General features: G+C 51.6%; 2 protein-coding genes across 2 annotated transcripts in view; one reads left to right on the top strand and one right to left on the bottom strand.

Annotated features, from left to right (window-relative positions):
* The window catches only part of LOC128891002 (protein Wnt-6), a 70,086-nt gene that overhangs the window by 5,590 nt on the left and 44,782 nt on the right, over window positions 1–19,714 (top strand). The window lies entirely within an intron of this gene.
* Window positions 1,492–16,165, bottom strand: LOC128890994 (protein Wnt-10b). The gene is made up of 4 exons (XM_054150098.1): window positions 14,423–16,165; window positions 8,797–9,053; window positions 3,946–4,229; window positions 1,492–3,234 (listed from the first exon to the last, which is right to left on the bottom strand). Exons 1-4 carry the CDS (start codon window positions 14,527–14,529, stop codon window positions 2,683–2,685), a joined length of 1,200 nt encoding a protein of 399 aa, XP_054006073.1. The 5' UTR covers window positions 14,530–16,165; the 3' UTR covers window positions 1,492–2,682.

Genomic DNA, 19,714 nt, shown 5'->3' with positions numbered 1-19,714 from the left:
AAGCTACTACCTATCGGTTTGTTTCAATTCGCGCGCGTATCGCCGCCATATTTACTTCAGCCGGAAATATTTATTGTACGAGTACCGGTATCTAGCGGTAAAAAGCGTCGCGTCGTGCGCCAGCTTCTAATCTCGTTGGCCGGATCGATGCGCCTTGAAAAAGATCTCCCGAGGGTCGCGCGATAAATTAATGCGCTTTATCGCGGCTTCTTCAGGGTCGTCCTGGCTGGCGTAGTTGTCAAAGGGAGCCGCGGTTAATGCGAATACGCGTCGTATGTACCGCGACGCGCACCGCCGCGTCTTCCTTCCAGACGTTTCCTTGAAAGTTTGTCTTTGCAACCGCTCCAATCGGTTTCGAGCGTAACGAACGTACGGATCCTGCTAGGATAATTATCCGAAATTCCTTCTTGTCGACGGTATCTTGAATGGAGTCACTTCTCTTTAAATTTCGAGTGCGTTATACTTTAACGAAATATTACTTTACTTTCCTAAAAATGCAAGGTAACACGTAGACGAAGGTTTCTTCTTATCCCTCAGGTGCTGTAGCTATGTTCGATCGTAGCTGCAGCACGGGCTTAGCAATCCCGAGGTATCCGAGCTATAATAGACCCAGTACGACTTTGCACCTTTACAAATAAAACTCACTCACTCACTTCTCCATTCGACAGCATGAGCATCGAGAAGTTGTTCAAAATTGCCATGCCGATGCTTTGGATTATCGGGGATTGACATCACGGTGATCACCGACCCGCGCAAAATACGATTATACAAGTCTTCGTCTGATTTCGGAGCTAATCTAGACTCGAAAACCCAATTTACCGTTGGTGATTTCCAGGGGCTTTCAGCGAGTCGATTGGACCAGTCAAGCGTGCGACGCTCGATACGTTTGGTCGCAAAAGATAATTATTTCATTCGTTATCGGTGTTATCGACGAGTAAAAGCCCTTCTCCGCGATTCGTTCGAAACCACTCGGAAATCCCTGGTTAACCAAACGAAACCATACTTGGAATCGATGACGTTAAAGTTTGTCTACGTATCGAAACTCCAAGACGCGGAAATATCGCGTTGTTTAAATAAAAAGAATACTCCGTAGGAAAGTGGTTAAAAAGGAAAGTCGAGAGTCAAATGATAATCGCGAAAGCGCGCCTCTTAAAGTTTCATTACGTTACCGTTGGAATGGTCGCCCCGCACGGTATGTAAGAGGGATTGGCACAGATTTTTCCAAGGTTTTAACGTTGGACAATTTATCGTTCGATCGATGAAAAAGAAGGCCGAACAAATCTACCGGTGCAAGGAATAAAAGTATCGGAAAGGCTTCGGTCGTCTGTAAATCTGTCCGCAGGCATTACGAATTCGAATGATTTCTGGGTTCGCGTAACCGATTCGCGATCGTCTAAACAACCGACATTGCAATTAGAACGGCGCTGGTGAAAGAGAAAGAATAAATTCGTCAATCATCGGTCGAAGGAACTCTTTATTGTACGCGCATCATCGAGCTGTATACAATCGCATCCATTCGCAATCTTAAGACACACGCGCATTGCTTCGTCTAATAATACTGTGGCGGAGGTGTTACAGTTGGTGTGGATATTAAAATTATCTACTAATTAAATAGAGCAACGTTATAAATAAATTATAGGCTCGCTTAAGCTACCGATTAAATTATATTACTCGCGCGGTTCATGAACAGTTACGTCCGTTGCGTCGTTAGCACAAAGTGCTCCAGTCCAGCTCCCAATGTCAGGGCGACGCGTCTCGCGTGTTTATTAAGCGTCGATTAAAGTACGATCACCGAATCCGGATGCGGATTTACTTGTCAGGTCGTCGTCGAGTGTTTTACAATTAAGGTACCAGAGCCGAGCAATAATTGCATTTACAATAATCACTCGCGAGTTTATCAGCAATCGCGAAGTACATATGCAGCTGTACATCGGTGATTTCGCAATCTCTCAACGCTAATCGTACTCGATTATTCGTTAATAATCGCGATTACCGATTATTCATTGTGAATTCTGCTCAACCGCAGTACGATCGATCTCGGAAGCTATACAGCGTTCGTAAAGCGCAGATCCGTTTGTCGACTAATTTTGTCCTAGTCGACGAGCATCGTCCTCTTAGGCCAGTGGTTCTTAACCTTTTGAAGCTCACGGCACGGTTTGGGAGATTTTTAGAATTAAACGTTGAATTAATTGTGCTCAGCAAGTCAGGTTACCCCCCCACATTACTCGAGCAACTAATTTCTTAAGAGAATTCGGAAAGAAAGGGTCGAAAGCGTCGAACCATTCGCTTGGCTTATAAAAGACATTCAAACCTATAAAAATAAAAATTCAGCAAATCGTTCGATCCTATCGTTGAACATTTGTTGTTGTGGCATAAGAGCCACCATCTCGGGCGATCGAACTGTCGCGATTCTCAACGACGGGGTAACGACCGAACTGGTAATCAGATCGCATCCGTAGCATCGGTTCGCACCGTGATTTCGATTTGATCCGTGCATCGAGCGTGATTACACGTGACCATTACGCACGCGTCGTATTCGATTCGAAAGATTCGCGTACCGTCGCGCTCGCGACCGTCGGAATCTTCGCACCCCACGCTTCCTTGCGCCCGTTTGTCGCGCGCCGAAGAACTCGATCGTTCGCGAGAGGGAAACCGCGGTGAAACGATTATCCAGCGTTCCGTTCACTTGCAAACAGTGATCCACTCTTCCACCGTGCAGTTCTGGCACTGCACGAAGCAACACCAATGAAACTTGCATTTACACCTCTCGACCCGTCGTTGTCTTATTACGTTGTACCCTCTGCCGCAGCAGAGGCTGCCGCATCCGTCGCCACCGGAGCTGGTCTTGTTGCACTTACGACCGGCCGTGCCGGGGATGTCGGCAGCCGGGTCCCTCTCGCAAAAGTTGGGCGACTTTTGGTAGTAGAACAGCTGCTTGGCTAGATCTCGAGGCCTCCTCTTGCGTCCGCCACCAGCGTTTCCGTTTCCGGCGCCGCCGCGATGCTTCCTCTGCCTGTGACGGTCCGGCCTTCTTCTTCGCGATCCCCTGACTCTGGTCAACGGGGTCACGCTGCCCAGGTTGCTCTGCGCGACCAACACCGCGTTCCTGAAGCGATCCTTCAGCGTCTTCCCGACTATTCGGAAGTCGGGTGCCACTTTCCAGCAGGTCTTGAGCTCGCAGGAACCCGACATACCGTGGCACTTGCAGCGCACTTGCATGTTGCTCGCCACCGCCTGAAATACCATCGATCGGTTGTCGAATCATCGGAGAGGGAGAAAGGAGATTTTAATCTACGGGAAAAATATGGAATCTATGTCTGGGATATACAGTCGGTCTCATAAGTATTCGTACCCTCTACGTCTATTAAAGAAATTTATCTAAATTAAATGACGAGAACATTAATTTCTCACAAATTTCCTGATATCGATCGATCCTGCGTGGAACGATCCGAGCACCGTGCACGCAGTGCTCGTGCGTAAGTGGTCAAGAGTCGCACGAACAGCGGTGAAAGAGAAAGGGTGCAATTTCTTTTAGACAAAGAGGTGTCGCGTACCAAACAGTTAATGAGTCTACGGCTGGGTGGTCCAGCCCCGGGCCTCGTCTTAATAACGTCGAGGCGAGACCGAGCGTGAAGAGGCGTACGGAGGAGAGGAACGGACTCGGCTTGGTTGCTCTCCTACTCCTCTCCACCCCTATTCACCGCCTCCTTCTTCTGCCTTGCTCTCTCGCCGACTGCCTTTCTTTTCGCGTGGCTGCGGAACCAGGAGGCAAGGATCGCCGTTAAAACGCGAAGAACCACCGGAACCAGCAGAAATCGTCGGTCGGGGGATGTATATTGCCAACGGAATGAAATATTCATCGCGAGAGAGCAAGACTCGTAGAGAAAGGGCCACGAGACAAAGAGGAAGGGAGGGTTGAAAGGGAAGATTAATCAAACGGCTTACCAAGCGGCCAGCTTGATTGTTGTGGAGATTGACCGTCGACTGTATGTCCCCGGCCCTCTCGCGCGTGTCTAGGAACTGTCTCGAGAACTCCATGCCGTAGTCGAGGTTGTGAGAGCAGCCGCCCCACTTCCATTGGGTGCCCCTGGCCTTGGCAGGCGGCTTACCCTTGTAGCTCGACGGGTCGCATCCGCAGGAGAGCAGCCGGCCCATGCTGCACGCGCGGGCCACGCTGTGCGCCACCCCTGCCGCCGAAATCGCGAACGCGAACGCAGTCTCTCGGTAACCTGAAACCAACGATTGCATATGTAGACTGGTAGGATCGATTAGAAAGGAATCTCCGAAGCAACGGTATCGGATTGGAACGTCTGTGCCCAAAAATCCGAACCCATCTGAAGGGTCTTCCGCGGCGAACAGCCTCATTCGCGGAATTTTTCGTACACGAGGAACAATTGGGAGTAGGGTATGATCGAGACACGCGGACCGGTTAGCAAATTGCTACTCGTCCACGGTGACGCCGCCAGCCCACGGAGCCGAGAGTAATATACGCAACGCGTCGCGACAGCGGCGATCGCGTTCGTCGTTTCTCTCGCGAGCGACGAGAACGTCGGAGGCAGCGGGACACCGTGGAGCCTCGCCTCCGTAGAAGGAGCTCCGGTAGCCGAGACCGACGGATCGTTCGACGGATCGGCCGACAGACAGCCATCAGACGAAGTTCAGAGGTAGATTATTCAGCCGTCCGTCAAAACAAAGCGTGGCCATCAGCAGCGGCGGCCGGCGGGCATCCATTGACTGCATGTATAAACGATCGCTCGGTGGGGTTCCCGAAGACGCAATGCCAAACTCTGACCACCGATACCCGAGTTCTTGGGGGTTTTTGCGTGCCATCCTTCGACTGTCACTATCCGGGGAAAATCGAATCTTGTCTCGCGACGCTGACGTCGGACGTCGATATTTTGCAAGTTTAATTTCACGAGAAGAGAACGTCGCGAACTGTAAGAAAGTAAGATCGAGAAATCGGCTGAAGGAGGCGTTGACGCTAGATAACACACAAGTGTAGGACCAGTGTTGTACGATACGTCAGACAATTCTAGGTAGGCGTAAATGTCAGGAACTTATCGGTAAAGGATTAAGCGACTATTCGCTATGCTTTCGTATACTGTCGAGGTGAATGGACAGGTAGATAAACATATAGATAAGCTCGTTATCGTATGATTTGGAGCAATGCACCTAAGAACTCTAAGCAAAGACAGTTAAGCGAAACGTTTACCGAAGATTGTCGCTTTGGATCGACCTAGATCATCGGTTAACTCCGGACCGCCTTGCGTAGAATTTGGAAACTCGTCGATCGAGGGACGAGATGCTCGGGGCCCTGGACCATTTCGATAAGTAATGCGACGTCAAACGCACTTTTTCTTCGGTACCTCCAAGGTCTCTCGTCTCCGAAGCGTCGCTGGAGTCGGATTGACGAATGGCCGATCGTCAAACCGCAATGGTGGCTGTCAACTTACAAACGATACGACACACGACTGCCCGCGGGCTCGGAATACGCGGCTCCGAACTGTCCCTTTCTCCTCGCGACTACCTCGACAATGCCCACACATTACTCTACCCCTCCGTCCCTCCTTCGGAAAGAGCTACTCCAATCCACAGATACCGGGCGGTATTTGCAGTATTCATGAGACCGAGATACCGGGGAGACGCGCTAAAGGCACATTCGAAAGGATTTGTGGTATTCGTTCTCGACACCCGATGAGGCACTGCGCGCTGTCGTTGCGCCGTCCCCCTTCAACGACCACCCCTTTTGTTCCTTCCGTTTTGAATCCGTGTTTCGAACGCGACTCGCGACAGGGCCTGGCCGCAAGAACAAACGGTTTCCAACGATCCTGCTTAATTTCGTCTTTATTCTTTAACGAGACGTGCCTGTTGCGATTAATTCAAGTTTCCTTCGTTCGAAAAATATCGTAGCGCGATAACGCGAAGGTTCCTTTCGATGTGCCGTGGCTGTGCGATCCAGGCCTCTCTCACGGTCTTCGAGAGGGCCCGATGGCCGATATACGCGGAACTTGCGCTTCCCCGAACGTCTCCTTTTACTTCTGCGGATATTCCGGCGGCAGCGATTCGTTGGTCTTTCTTCGGACCGATCGACAGGACGAGCTGCTTCGGGTAGCGAGATTGGACAGGCGGCAGTCGATTACGTCGCCCTTCGTCGATCGTACGAAACCTGGCGACGTTAAAGAGTCGAGCCTCGCCACGGCCTCGGGAATCGAGCAGATTTTTTGGAGATGGCTGCCGCGATAAAAACGTCGACACGGTTCCCGTCGCGGTCCCCCGGGTCGAGGAGTATTCCAGAGCATTCGGAAGCGGAAGATATCGGCCGGTCCGTTTCGAAGGATGATAACCTTCTCCGTGCGGCGAGGACCGGCTTCCAAGACGAGAGGGAACGAAAACACGACTCTTTATATGGCCTCGCGGTAGGAGGGGTTTCTGAAAGCTTACGCTTTATACGGCTATTGGCAGCAACTGTTTTATAATGCAGATAGCTGCTGGAGGGCTACAGCTACTGCAACTGCCGTCGCTGCAGCTACTGCACGATGGTAAGAGGAGCATCGGGGACTCGTAATAAATCGTCCACGGGGAGTTGTACGTCTCTTCTCCTGGACAGTGGAGAGAAGCCGAGGTAGAGGCAGGAGGAGAATGAGGCTGAGGTGCGCGAGAGGCCCGCACAGCCTCCTTACTCTTCGGCCCTTGACGCAGGGACGCGGTGACGGATGGCGCACGGATCCTTGCCCTGCTACCCTGTGTCAAGCCCAAATCACTGTTTAGATAACTCAATAGATAGCGCGTCGGGTACGCGCAGCTAACGTCTACGGGAGCGTGTGCCTTCTTTTCGGTTGCACAGGACCAACCTTAACGCTTATCCCTTCTTAGGTAGAGCCTCGTGATCTACGTTCCTATTGTACCAATATCTGATAAGCGAAAGAGTTACACTTTGGGAGACACTGCATTTTTATTTTGCCCAATTCTAATCAGCTTCGCGTGGCCTTCGCGATACACGAAACTAAGAAGAGGATTTTCACTTTTTAGCTCCGCCGTATCGAATACACGCTTCTTTGTAACTTCGAAAAGATTTGCTAGACACGAACCGTGTGGCCTCCGAGGTATCCATAAATCAACGCGCAGCCTTTCGGACGCGAAACGGTTCCCCTGATCTAGTAGACGTCGGCGTCGTCGAAGGAATTCCGTGTCATTCGTAGCACGGAGCAAATCCTATCGCGCCTTTATAACCGTAAACCCTGTCATCGTTCGTCGTCGCGAGGAAGCGAATGTCGGGTATCGTGTCCCGTAGTAGGTCGCCTTGTGCGGGCCTTTTAGACGGCCAGTGGAGGCGGAGGAGGACCGTTTCGTGTACATTTCATAATACATTAAGTCGTTTTGCCGAGGTTTAACGAATACGTGGCAAAAGAATGACGGGAGGAAGGGGCCCCGAAGAGGGCTGTGGGGAGGTGAATGGAAGAAGGAGCAACGAGAGGGCAGGAGGACCGTGACCGAGAGATTTAACGACGCGCGTTCTCTTCGAGATACGCAGCCAGCACAAATTTGACACGGTGGATTTCTCGAACGACCGCGGACCCTCACCTGGGCCCACCGATGTCGTCCTTAAAAAGCCGCGCGGAACCGTTGGTAATGGTGAAGTACGGTCCGTTTCTCGGAAGCTGCTGCCCTCTGACTTCGGAGTGAAACTCAGGACGACGATCGACCCGGTACCTCGAATAATCGGCGGATCGACCTCCGCCGGTGCTTCCCGTCGAAAAAATCTGCCTGCAGTCACGTTTCGACGAGGAAAAATCTCTGGATGGAGCCAGTCGTTGCGGCTCTGTAGGAATACGGTTGATAGCTCGCAGGATATTCTTTTACAAAGAACATCTCAACTGTCAACTGTGTTCCCGCGGAATCGCAATCCCTGGTCTCGGTATTCCAAGGTCCATCAGCGTCCAGAGCCTCGGAGACGTTTCCTTGCGTCGACTCGTTCTTTGAAACGGCTCCGTGGTGGAAAAAAGAGTCGTGGAATCGACACCTCTTCTTGACCGGTTGAGCAAAAAAAGGTGTACCGATCCACGGAGACAGATAACGCGAAGACAGACGTGGCGGGCACCGAGATCGTGGCTGCGGACGGACGGATGTTAAGCTTTCAGGTCAGGTGCGCTCGATGTCGCGCTCTCGCGCACTCGTCCGACACGATATATGTTTCCTCTTTCGACGCACGTACGCGCCACGACGAATTTATATGTCACACTGGAATAGGACAGCCGAGGGGGCAATCTCTTCTTTTCTCGTCTCGCCTCGTCCCCGATCTTCCTTTCTCTCAGGGATTTGGGACAGGTTCTCGGAGCTGGCCCGCAACCGAGGAGCCGAGCACACACCGTATTCTGATTTAAGGAAGCGCGCACCGTCTCTCGCCTACGCCGCTTCGTCGACGTCAACGACGTCGTAAAAGATTTCACCTTTCCTGGCCCCCTGCCCCGTCTCCCTCTCGCGATGGTCCAAGGGATCAAGCGTGCTCAGCCTATGCTCGCGGCCGTTTAACCCTCCGCTGCATGAATTTCATCTTATCTTCCAAAACGAATTAACGAATATTCCGAGTGGACGATAATACGTTCAGACTTTAGGGAAACATTCCTTACACCTGGAGGCCGAAGACTCGACCGGGTTACCTAGACAGCTCTGTTCTTGGTACCGTTTGCCGACGAAAATATTGCAAAGCGATACCTAGTCGTAAGAAATGTTCCTCCAAAGTTTGACTGTCATCGTGTTCTCCAATTGAGTATGTTGCACACTTTTATCATCGTTTACCTCTTTGAAGAAGAACACTGCTCTGCTCCGTTCTACTGCTGGGCGTTAGGGACGAACAGTTCCACCTGTGCCACGTGAACTGATGCTGACACTCCGATATAGCCATTTGCAAGCCCTTGATCGCGGCCACCGTCACGTCTGGATTTCTGTGGCATAGCTCGCGTTGCTCCTTCGACAGGCCTGGAATGATGCCCTTGCAGACCACGGCATTCCCGCTCGCCCAATCGTCCACAGAGTTGCTCATTAAGCAGGTCGCGCTGCAAATCAAACGAAATTTACCAATTAAAGTTCTCCGTCGACACGGCACCTTGAACGATTCTTTCGTCTGGCAAGCATTTCCCACGAGATCGCACGCGTTCTCGATCGCTTTGAGTGATTTTGCTTCCAGGGAATCCACCGGGAGACATTCCTCGTACTTACGGCCACGATCTCCTTCCGATCCCTCTCGCCCCTCGCGGTGTGCTCCCCTTTACCACACTGCAAGGACCACGTTTTATCGAATTCCCGATCGCGAGCGCGGCTGCTTTCGGATTCATCGCCGATTAAAGGAACACCGTGCCTTTAAGTAGCCCCGCCACGCCTTCGACGTTTCCACAAACCCGAGCTGCGAATGTTTTGCATCCAAAGCGAAACTTACAGCGACCATGATCGACCAACGGATCGGAATCTCTCCGCAACCACCCAGTTGGTTCGAGTTGTTACGGACATTCGTTACGTCTCGCGAACGCGACAGCAGCCCGCATAATTTCTATTGATTGCCCTTTGGATTTGCTTTTCGTTCGCAATTTTCGCACCTGGTCTCGGCTTTGGCTCGAAATAAAAATTGCCGTTCACCCTCGGTTAAAGTGTCGCGTTTGCATTCGAGGGAACAGTGCTCGTAGATGCCTTTGAAGAAGACAAGCGAGCGAGATACGACATCGATCGCAAGAGGGATTTTGCAACAGAATCGTACCCCTTTGAGACGCGTCCTCGCGCGTGAATCGTCGATAAATTTCGAGGGCGAGCCGGCTGCACCGTGCACTTTAATGCGCGCGTGCATCTTGCGCGCGTCTGCTTTCCTTTAGGCAATTTTACGAGGCCGGGGTCGAAAGGTGCGATAGCTCTCAAAGAGCCGCTCGAATATATCTGTTCGCCTTTTTCTTCGTTCCTGTCTACCCCTGCCCCCCCCCATCTGCCCCTATCGTATCGGTCGCCTCCCCGTTACCCTTTTTTCAGCCCCCGTCTGCTGCCCTCTCGCATCGTCGGCGATAACGCTGTTCACCTCTCGGAAGAAGAGCTCTTAAACCGCTATCTTAAGCGACAGCTTCTGCCTAATGGCGGCGCATCACGAGGTTCCGGGTGTTAATTAATTTTCAGATAAAGGAAAAAGCAGGGAGCAAGCGCACCCGAAGGGCGCTGAAAATTTATGGGAACGGTGGCTGAGTATTTTTACATTTTCTACTCAAATTAGTTTGCGATCACGAATTGGGCTACATATTCGAAGTTAATCTAAGCTTAGCAGTCGTGACAATAGAATGCTGAGAAAGCATCTCGAGTTGATGGTAGATAGCAGAAAAAAAGGGCTCGAGCACAAAGGGTTAATAGTTCCGAGTCTGGACAAAATCTATTGCAATTCTTATAGTAATTCGAAAAAAGATTCTTCGAAAATGATTGTCCGGATCCGGATAGCCCTTAAACTCTAGAGCATCTGAGCTCCTTGAGCTCTGCAGCATCATTCGTCGACGGGAAGAGAGAGATTTCGGTGCCTGGTCGCGAGGCTCGTTTATTTGGTCGCGGCGAGCAGGAATGGTCAATTTTCTCGGGGGATAGGGTTCTCGAGGTCCTTCGGGGTCTCGGAGGATGTGTCACGGACGGGTGCAAGATTCTCGGTGGGTCGGTGGTTATCTGCGGGTACAAATTAGCCGACGAGCTTCTCCTAAAGTAAAAGCTGTGTATAGCACCCGCGTGAACGAGGAAAAGAGAGAAATGAGAGATATAAAGGGATCTCCGGGGACAAAAGGGAGAAAACGAAGGAAGAAGAGCGTATCCGGAGGATACGGACGCGGGCGAAGGGGGTGGCAAGGAGGGAAGGTCCTGGCAACTCGGTTTCTCGCGTAGTGTGGGAAAGGACAGCGGAGGAGGACCAAGATTTTAGGGTCGCAGAGGTTATTGAGGGCTCCCATTACCGATACACCGTTGCACCGCTGCTATCTTTCGCGCTATTGATGATCTACCGAAAGCAGATTAATGATCTTAACTCCCCGAAACAAATTACCGAAGACGTCGCGTACCTGTGGAAGTCTGACCGCGTCGACGGATTCCTGCGTTACCTTTCCTCCCCTTTGCTTTTACGTTCTCTCTCGCTCCTTCTTTCGCAATGTCACGCGCAATTCTTTTTAGACACACCGAGTAGGTCGATTTGCGTTCCACGTGGTCGCAAAATATGCGCGGTTAATCAACGAAATGAATTCATCGGTTGTTTCTTTTGACGCATCTCTGTCTTATAAATAGGCTCTACGTTCCACCGAATTCACTCCCCGACGAACGCAACTGCCTTTTATCTACATTTTTATCTTATATTAATGGGCAAGGAGAATTTAAACAATAACAGGATGCTATTCACCCACAACCAGTTTATGTATCGAATAAAGCCACGTTGCTTTTTGTGACCTAATGTGCGCGGAGAAAACGATAAGCAGGACCGATCGTATTCCTATCTCCGAATCCGATTCTCCGAAGTGGCGAGAAATTGTCGAGCAAATCAGAGGTCGCATTTCTGCGATGTTCCACTTCGGTGATTCGATGATTTCTTGTTCTAATATACACGACGATTCTGTAAAGTATTTTAAATTCATCGTTCGAAAATCTAGCCCTCTTCCTTCTTATAAACCGCGTCGCGAGCACGAAAAGGTTAAGAATCGTTGATCCGATGGGTCGCCGAAGAATCCAAGATGGCGACGGGGATGCACGCATTTTATTCAACTTGTTCGCAAGCAAACGGATGCGAAAGAGTGCAGGGAGGGGAGAGAAAGAATCACGGAACGGAATTTCGCGTTTAATGGAGGTATACCCGCGGAGAGAGAACTCGTTACGACTGACCCGCGAGAATTCCTGCGGCAGATATCGAATCCCCTTTGCTTCCCTCGTTTTCGCGCGAGATCGGCTGCCTTTGGTCGTGCAGCGGCATTCGAGGCCGATCGTGGCCAGGAAGTCGTCGAGTCCACGACGAGGAACCATCCAAAAAGACGAGAGAATATTTCTTAAGCTTGGGTTAACATTTGCAACCATCTTACGATGCGGTTTTTCACCACGATGTTGAATCGCTCGATTTCAATTAGAATTGACAGAATGTCCGCTCCGCGCAGGTGCTGACACGAAGGGGTTAACCGGAATCGGTGCACCAGCAGGCGTCGGGGTGCTAAGCGCTCGTGTCGCGCAAACTGGTTTATCGAGGGTTACGTCGCGAGAATTATTCGATGCCGTAATTCAATGTCGTTCCGCGAGAATACATTGAAGAGCGCGCGTGCCTCCATTCGTGGACGAAATGATAGCACGCTCAGCTCTAGACCACCGTTACTTTGCTTCGGAGTCACTCCGCGGGTCGTTACTCGAAAGAATATCCCCATGATTCGAATGAACGTTCTACTTCCAACAAACACATTAAAATTCGAATATCGGTTGGACCTTATGAGGATAAACGTTGCTAGCAGAAATTTAGCCTGAGGTCAACAAGTACTCCCGTAGCATTTGTAACGAACGACTCGTAAGTTCGAGATAATAATTACTCGATGCGTGCTATCGTTTATGCCGGTGTATCAACGTGCGTGCACGGGACGAGGGTGTCGGTGCGCGTACGGCCTTGTTCCCGGATGCTGTTTGTAATTATTTACGAGGAGCCGCGCGTGGGCACCAAGGAGAGCATGTCGGCGACTCCTCCTTGGTCGTACGAGGCATCGCGTATGCCCCTAAGACTCACGTATCTCTGAGACACAACATAGTCGCAGATAGTCGACGGAATGTTTACCCTTTCTGCGCGCAAAGACAGGCGCGGGTCGTGTTCTCGGAAACGAGAAGGTGACGCGCCGTGGAATTTATCAGGATTCGTGGAACCGAGCCTTCCTTTCGTCCCGGCGATTTTTCCCGACTATTCGAGCATTTCTCGACTCAATTATCGCGAGTGCCACGGCCAAAGAATGTTACTCGCGCGAGACGAACCGGACGGCCCGGCGATTCTTTGGCGAGAGAAAGATTCGATTAGAGCGTGCAGGACGTTCGACACAGTGCTGAACGAGGAGCGCAGCGAGATCGGGGAGGCATAATGAAGATCACAGCGGGATCGTTCGTTGTTCGTGCCACGGAGCCGGTTGAAAAGGCCTATTTGCACTCAGTCATTGTGCTCTGTCTCGGAGCCGTCGATGCGACCGCCGCCTCGACGGAGCGTCTCTATTGACAGATTCTTTCCGCAAGAGGCGGAAAGAGAGCGGAGAAAAGGAGGAGAGCCGATGGGAGTCGCGCCACCATCGTGCTCATAAATTTTTCTCAACGAAATTGGTCACGACAGTTTGCGTCCATGACTCCCATTTCTTCTCTATCCTTCCTCGGGCGTTGTCTTCGTCATCTTAGACACCCTCTTCCTTAGGACTTGTAGTCATCGCTCCTTGCATCGCGTACAGAAAGGATTAAACGGCCCAAATGTTGCCGCAGTTTGAAATCTTGACTCACTCAGTTCTATGAACACTGTCATTCCTGCTCTATGATTTAGTACATATAGCCTACGGCCTCTAACGCGAGTACGCCTTGCAAAAGCAACTACTCCTGTACGTTCGATCGTTCACGACCCCCTGTCAACTGTGGTTAAAAAATATTCTTTCAAATGAAAACAGTTGATGCGATAACAATACGCGTAGATTGAAACCGATACGTGATTTTAATTGATTTGACGCGTGCCAACATTTAAATTGTGCACCTGCGAGTTTAGAAGTTATCTAGCGGGTTCAATTGCTTCCAACGGTTGCGCCAAGACTCCAATTATGGTTAGCACGCTCGAGGCTTGTACAAATGCCCGATAGAATGGTAATTGATGTCTACGTCATGTTCTCGACTATGACTATTTTATTAATTCTTCGTGTCTTCTACTTTGCGTCAGAGCCATTAGCGACATACGTTGTCGACTCAACTATTTTCAAGTAAATCGTGGTTGATACCACGATTCTGTGACGTATTCAGCTTTCGAGTAAATCTGGTAAATACTTCTTACGATATCGTACGAAAGGATAGCTTTAAAGTTCCAACGTACAATGTTAAATATTTGATTCTTCAAAAAAAATGACAAGAAAGAGGAGTCGTATCTCGATTACCAGATGGTGCTCTACCGCGCAGCGTATCAATGACGCAAAATATATGGTCAACGTGATCAGAGATCCAATTAAAATCGCGTGGCCGATTTCGAACGATGGACAGACCCGCTCTTTCGTCCAGTTTGCGCGAGGTATAAACAAATATACTGCGCTCGAAGGCGATATCGAACGCGAATGATTTCGTTGGACGTTCAGACACCGGCGATGTCCCCGTCGCAATAACAAACGTGAAAGGATAAGATAAAAGAGACCCGTTCGGTCGCGCCGGAGGGAAGGATGTTGGTACTCACCGACGATTCTCGAGGAGAATCAGCAACAGGGCGATGGTGGGCCCGATTCGTGTGGTGATCCTAGACGGTGGTCCTTCGTAGACACGTCCTGATCGAGAAGGAGGCATCCTGTCATCGCCCCGAGGACGTCTCTTATTCTTTGCGCGGTTTGCCCACTTTAAAAGAGTCGAGTGCGACCCCTCGTCCAGGGCTGCACACCCCTAGCACCCGAACGGAAGGACCCCTCGGTCGAGAGACGATGCCGCGTCTCACTTTCTTTCTCTCTGTTTCTGTATGCTTTTTTTTCGAATCCCTCTCCTACTCTTCTCGTCTCCGGCGCGGTGCCTGTGATCAGCAGCCTGGCACGCGTCGAGGACTCCTCTTCGCCCCGGGCACCGGCGCTTCTGCTTTGACGTTCCGTACGATTCGAGAGCTTCCAGTTTCGTCGCTTCGAGGGGTCGCTCCGAAACACTACCCCAGGACACAATATCCTCGATGACGATCGAACGGTTCGTCGACCGTCGCAGCTTCTCACCCCGTTCCAAGGCGTTCCTCTTCTTCTCTGCTCCCACAGTACGCGGCTCTCCGCTTGGCACTCGGTCGCTACGCACTGGTTATCAGAACTATCGGATACGTACCGTTTAGGTTGAATTAGCTAGGATTGGCGCGTGCTCTTTGACCGTCGTATCTCTTCGCCTCCTTTCGCGGCGGTTCTCCTCTCTGCCGTTCCGAGTACCTCGTGTCCGATGTACCTCGAATGCTAGCGGTCGAAACTATCGAGTACGTACCGTTGGTAGCCTCTAGGCACGTGCTCTTTGACCGTCGTAGAATTTCAACCCGTTCCTTGGCCTTTGTTTCCTTTTCTTCTCTGTCGTCTAAGCACCTGTTCACTCGGTACTTCTGCACGAGACGTTTCACAGGCTATCGGTCTGTCGTGTACGTACCATCGATGGGTTCACCGATAGTCACTGTGCGGTAAACCTTGCAACGTTCAGAATACGTTCTAGAATTCGGAACGCTCGAACGCCGGCGGCCGATTAAGGTGGTCGTTTCCTAGGATTGGTTGCACTTCGTGGAGCGTCTTTGGTGTACGCGTGTTCCCGTCTTTGGAGAAATGAATACTGTTGGAATACTGCGGGAACTTCTACTCCGTTCCCCGGAAGCTTCTCCCGAGTCCTCGTACTTCACTGACACTGTAGTCGCGGACGTTGCACCGATTCGCAGTCGGTATTAAACATTTTTGCGGGACTCCTCGATCCGCTGTCGATCGTCGCGTACGTACCACGTCATCCCACCAACGGATTATCACAGTTCCAGATCCAGCGGGAGGAATTCCTGGGGATTTATCCTCTACCGATCACCGAAACGAACGTTGCGGCACCCTTGCGCAACGTGCTCGGTCTCAGGTGTCGCGGCATTCTGTCCGTCGTCCTTGCACCCTCCACGGCGTCCAAGACCGCTCGCTGGTCGAGTTTCTCTCGGTTCGCTGGTGCTCCCGATTTCGTATCGCGAACGAGGCGCGCGCGAATGCGTCGGAGGAAAAGAGGAAGACCGACGGTACGGGCTCCGTACTTCCGGTGTGTGCGCGCGTTCACGGCGAAGTGTCAAGCTCAAATAAAAGAAAAGTCGCCCTCCGGGATCTCTTACTCCTCCCACGCACACATCCCCCCCTCCTTCGGCTCGTGTTCCTCTTCCACCGTTGGTCTCCTTCCGTCTTTCTCTCCCGCTCGCGCGCGTAACCACCGCGGCTATCGTTTCGTCGCGCAAACAGTCGAATAGCAAACTTCCTTCGCGAGTCGTTGTCGTCGGTACCAGGGATAAGGAACGCCGCGCCGTGGTTATGCCCGCTCGAGTCCCGATAACGATCGCGGTGAACGAATCGAATCGGACCGGGCCGGACCGAATCCGAGGAGGTCGAAGGTCGACCGGTCGAGTAGACCAATTGGAGAGACCGATCGAGATGCACAGGGGGAGTGACCGCGAACAAGGGGTGGAAAAGAGGAGGAAATCTCGGGCGGAAGAGAACCTCGAAGGCGAAAAAGAAGTCGAAGGTGGGTAAGCGCGATCGAGGAAGTCGAGGAAGATGGATTGAAAGTCGGGGGAGAGGAGTGCAGCGGAGGGTAAAATAAGATCGAAGAGAGGGAGCGAGACGTCGCGGCCGCGAGTGCGACGGCAGGAAGATTCGCGAGAAAGAGACCACGGCGGGGCCTACGCTATCACTTCCGTTATCCCGACACGCTACTGCGAGCCGAAGAAGAGATGGACAGAATCTGATGATTCCACCTCCGTTCAAGCCCGACGAGGAGCTGTCAGGGAGATCGGTCTGTCTATGATGAACTCGGTGCGCAGTGCGCGGCTACGGGGGCCCTCCTCGCCCTCCCATAGGGAGAGAAAGGAGAGATAGGGAGCGGTAGGCACGAAGGAACCAACTACCCCCCCACCATAGCCACCACCATCCGGACGCGACCACCACTACCGTCGGCCACCACCCTGAGATTCAAACCGTGGAACGAGGATGGACGATCGCTAGCGAAACCACCAACGAAGACGGAAAGACGCGAGAGAACCGAGATGGAGAAAACCAGACGCGGACAGGGAGAGAACGAGAGAGCCTGCACGAGCTGCCTTTGCATCTCCTTCTCTCTCCTCCCACTTCCGACCATCTTTTTCTCTCCAATTCCGTCGTCCTGTCTCGCTTCTTCCCTCCTCCGTTCATTTTTCTCTCTCCCACGGAGGATTGCCTGAAAACGCCTCTTCGCGGACCAACAGGTATTCAACGTCCACGGTTCGATTGTTTTGCACCTCACTATCCTCCCTCCTACCTCGGAATCGTCTCCATCCGCGAGATCGATCGTCGAAATCTTTTCGCCGCGAGTTCCTGACGGGACGTCCCGTTTGCGCCTGCCTTCGGGAATCGTCGTGGATCCTCTTCCTACCCATCTATAACTTCGCCCCCTTTTCAGTTCATAAACTTTGTTTACTCTTCTGTTACTACCCTGAAATCTTCTGATACTACCAAGTGCTGCGACCAAAATTCAATTACCCTTTGGCGGTTCTAACGGAACGTGAAGTCTTAGAGACTCAGAACAAGCGATAGAAATGCAAGAGAGAACGTTGCTCATCTCCGCCTAGCGACCAGGCGTAACGAGTTCTCGGTGAGTTCGTCCATCTTTCCCTCGTTCCGATGGGAGAATGAAGAGCGAGAACGTGCGAAAGGAAGGAAGGAAGGAAGGAAGGAAGGAAGGACGGACGGACGTGAAGAAGAAAGGAAGGTTGCTCTGAATCACGTGGCAGGAAAAGTGGGAGGAGCGAACTTCCCCTACCCAGCATCCCTTGGAGGATGCTCAATCGGCATAATTGAAGTTTATCTCGTTCCCTAACTCTGCTTTCCGCCTACTCGACCCCACCGTGTCTCTCCCGTTCTTCGCTGGTTTCCGTCCAATTCCGCACACGCGCACAGACCACGTCTGGCCAGGCGAGGGTTCTGGTATTCCCGTCGTCGCCGGGATAATCTCCCTCGTCGCTCGTTCGAACGAGAAACATTCGCGATCGCGGCTCGCCAGTCCATCGGATCCTCGCTTAAAACGAGAGAAACAAAGGGGGACCGGGTTGCGGAGTAGGTACCCGAATCGAAATACTCACCAGACACAGTTATCCATTGCATCTCTCTCGGTTGAATCAATTCTCCGTAGCCAATTAGGAGAGCTTTCGATATAATAGTCGACGCACGAAGATCCGAGTCGGTTCCACGATTACGGGAGCGGATGTAAGGGAGCTCCACCGCTCCCCTTGGATCCAAGTTTCATCCCTACCCGCCTCTTCGCTCCCTTTGTCCACTTTGTTGTCCTTTTTCCTCTGTCGTTCCTTCGGCTCGGCTCGAATCAGCCGAAGCACAGATTTCATTGACGTGGTCGCTGAGCTGGCAATTAGTCGCATCGACCCCGTCCGCGTAGCTCGGTCTGTAGTCACCCCAACGTGCCACGTGGTCGAAGATCAAACGACGTCCTGATACAAAGCGAACGCGGTCAGGGTCTGCCATGGTCCGCGTTGATCATCGGATCGAGACGGAACTCGTTTGATAACGCGCAACCCGCGATTTACCTTCGTCACGGCAAAAAACGAAATGTTAGTTCAAGAAAACAATCTCTTCGCCTAAAACAATTTTAAAATCGTGACGTACGCCCCCTCTTTTTTCGTAACACATCGTAATATACTTCAATTTTCACGGTCGTTCGTATTCGTCAGTTCTCCAGAGTCTTGGGTGATTCGGCGCAGGTTGCGACAGGAGAAACGATCGGTGACTCGTCGGGTCGAGGAATCGGCGAAACTCGTTTGGTTCCGCGCGCCACGATTATTAGCTGCGGCTAATTAGAATCCCCGAGCGAACAAACGAGCGTGCGTTCGAACTCGAGGGTCTCTCTCGTCCCTTCTCAGGGAAAAGGAAGGGGTCGAGCCAGCCGGTCGGATGCCGGTCGGTCGAGGTGAACGACGTTCCCCGGACGCAAACGAATTTCGTAGCCAAGGCAATCGCGTACGTCTCGGGGAAGGCGATATCGTTAAAAAGTATTCGTCGAGGCACGCGGACCGATGCGCGCCCCGAGTCTTTTTTCGTCGTTCACGCGAGGAGCGACTACGTTCCATTCGTTTGGTAGTGGACGCTCATTGCCCGGTCCAGGTACCTCGGCAACGATAAGATCGTTCGTGCTTCCAAAAGAGTCCCTTCTCTCTCCGTCTATCCTCCGCGACTCCGATCCTTTCTCCTTCCCCTCGAATCGCTCTCCCTCTCCTTTCCACCGTATACCCTCTGTCATCCTATCTGGGTGCATTACTTATCGGGCTATCGAGTGTCCTAACCATGATCTTGGCACGCGAACGCCGATACCATCGAACCACTCGATCATCCTATCGCCGTGCAATGCGCCCTGGTGCACTTCTGCTCGGAAGCCTAATTGGCCAGGGGGTTCAAAAAGGGGTACGAACTCTGACTCTCTCTCCCACTTGTCTCTCTATATCACCTGCTGCGCGGAAAACAGTCTATTCGAAGCATTCTAGAATCGATTCATTAGTATTTTTTAACGTTTCCTTGAGAAACACTTTTTAAATTTAAGGAATTTAAAACTACTTAACACTGTCAACTTTAAAGCGTAACTGCTTCAAACTACTTCTGTCTACATTTTCCAACGACTATATTCCAGATATTCTTTTCAGGCGATTTTAAAGCTCAGCGTTAGCTGGGTTTATTCGAACGTAGGTTCGCGCGAGCACTGTCGAACGCGGTCTCTCGACGACGGTTCACCCCTTCGTAGACACGAA

This window comes from Hylaeus anthracinus, unplaced genomic scaffold, assembly GCF_026225885.1.
Source record: "Hylaeus anthracinus isolate JK02 unplaced genomic scaffold, UHH_iyHylAnth1.0_haploid 12001, whole genome shotgun sequence".
Lineage (NCBI taxonomy): Eukaryota > Metazoa > Arthropoda > Insecta > Hymenoptera > Colletidae > Hylaeus > Hylaeus anthracinus.
Note: the sequence above shows the minus strand (reverse complement) of the source record. Positions and strands in the feature narration are given on the sequence as shown.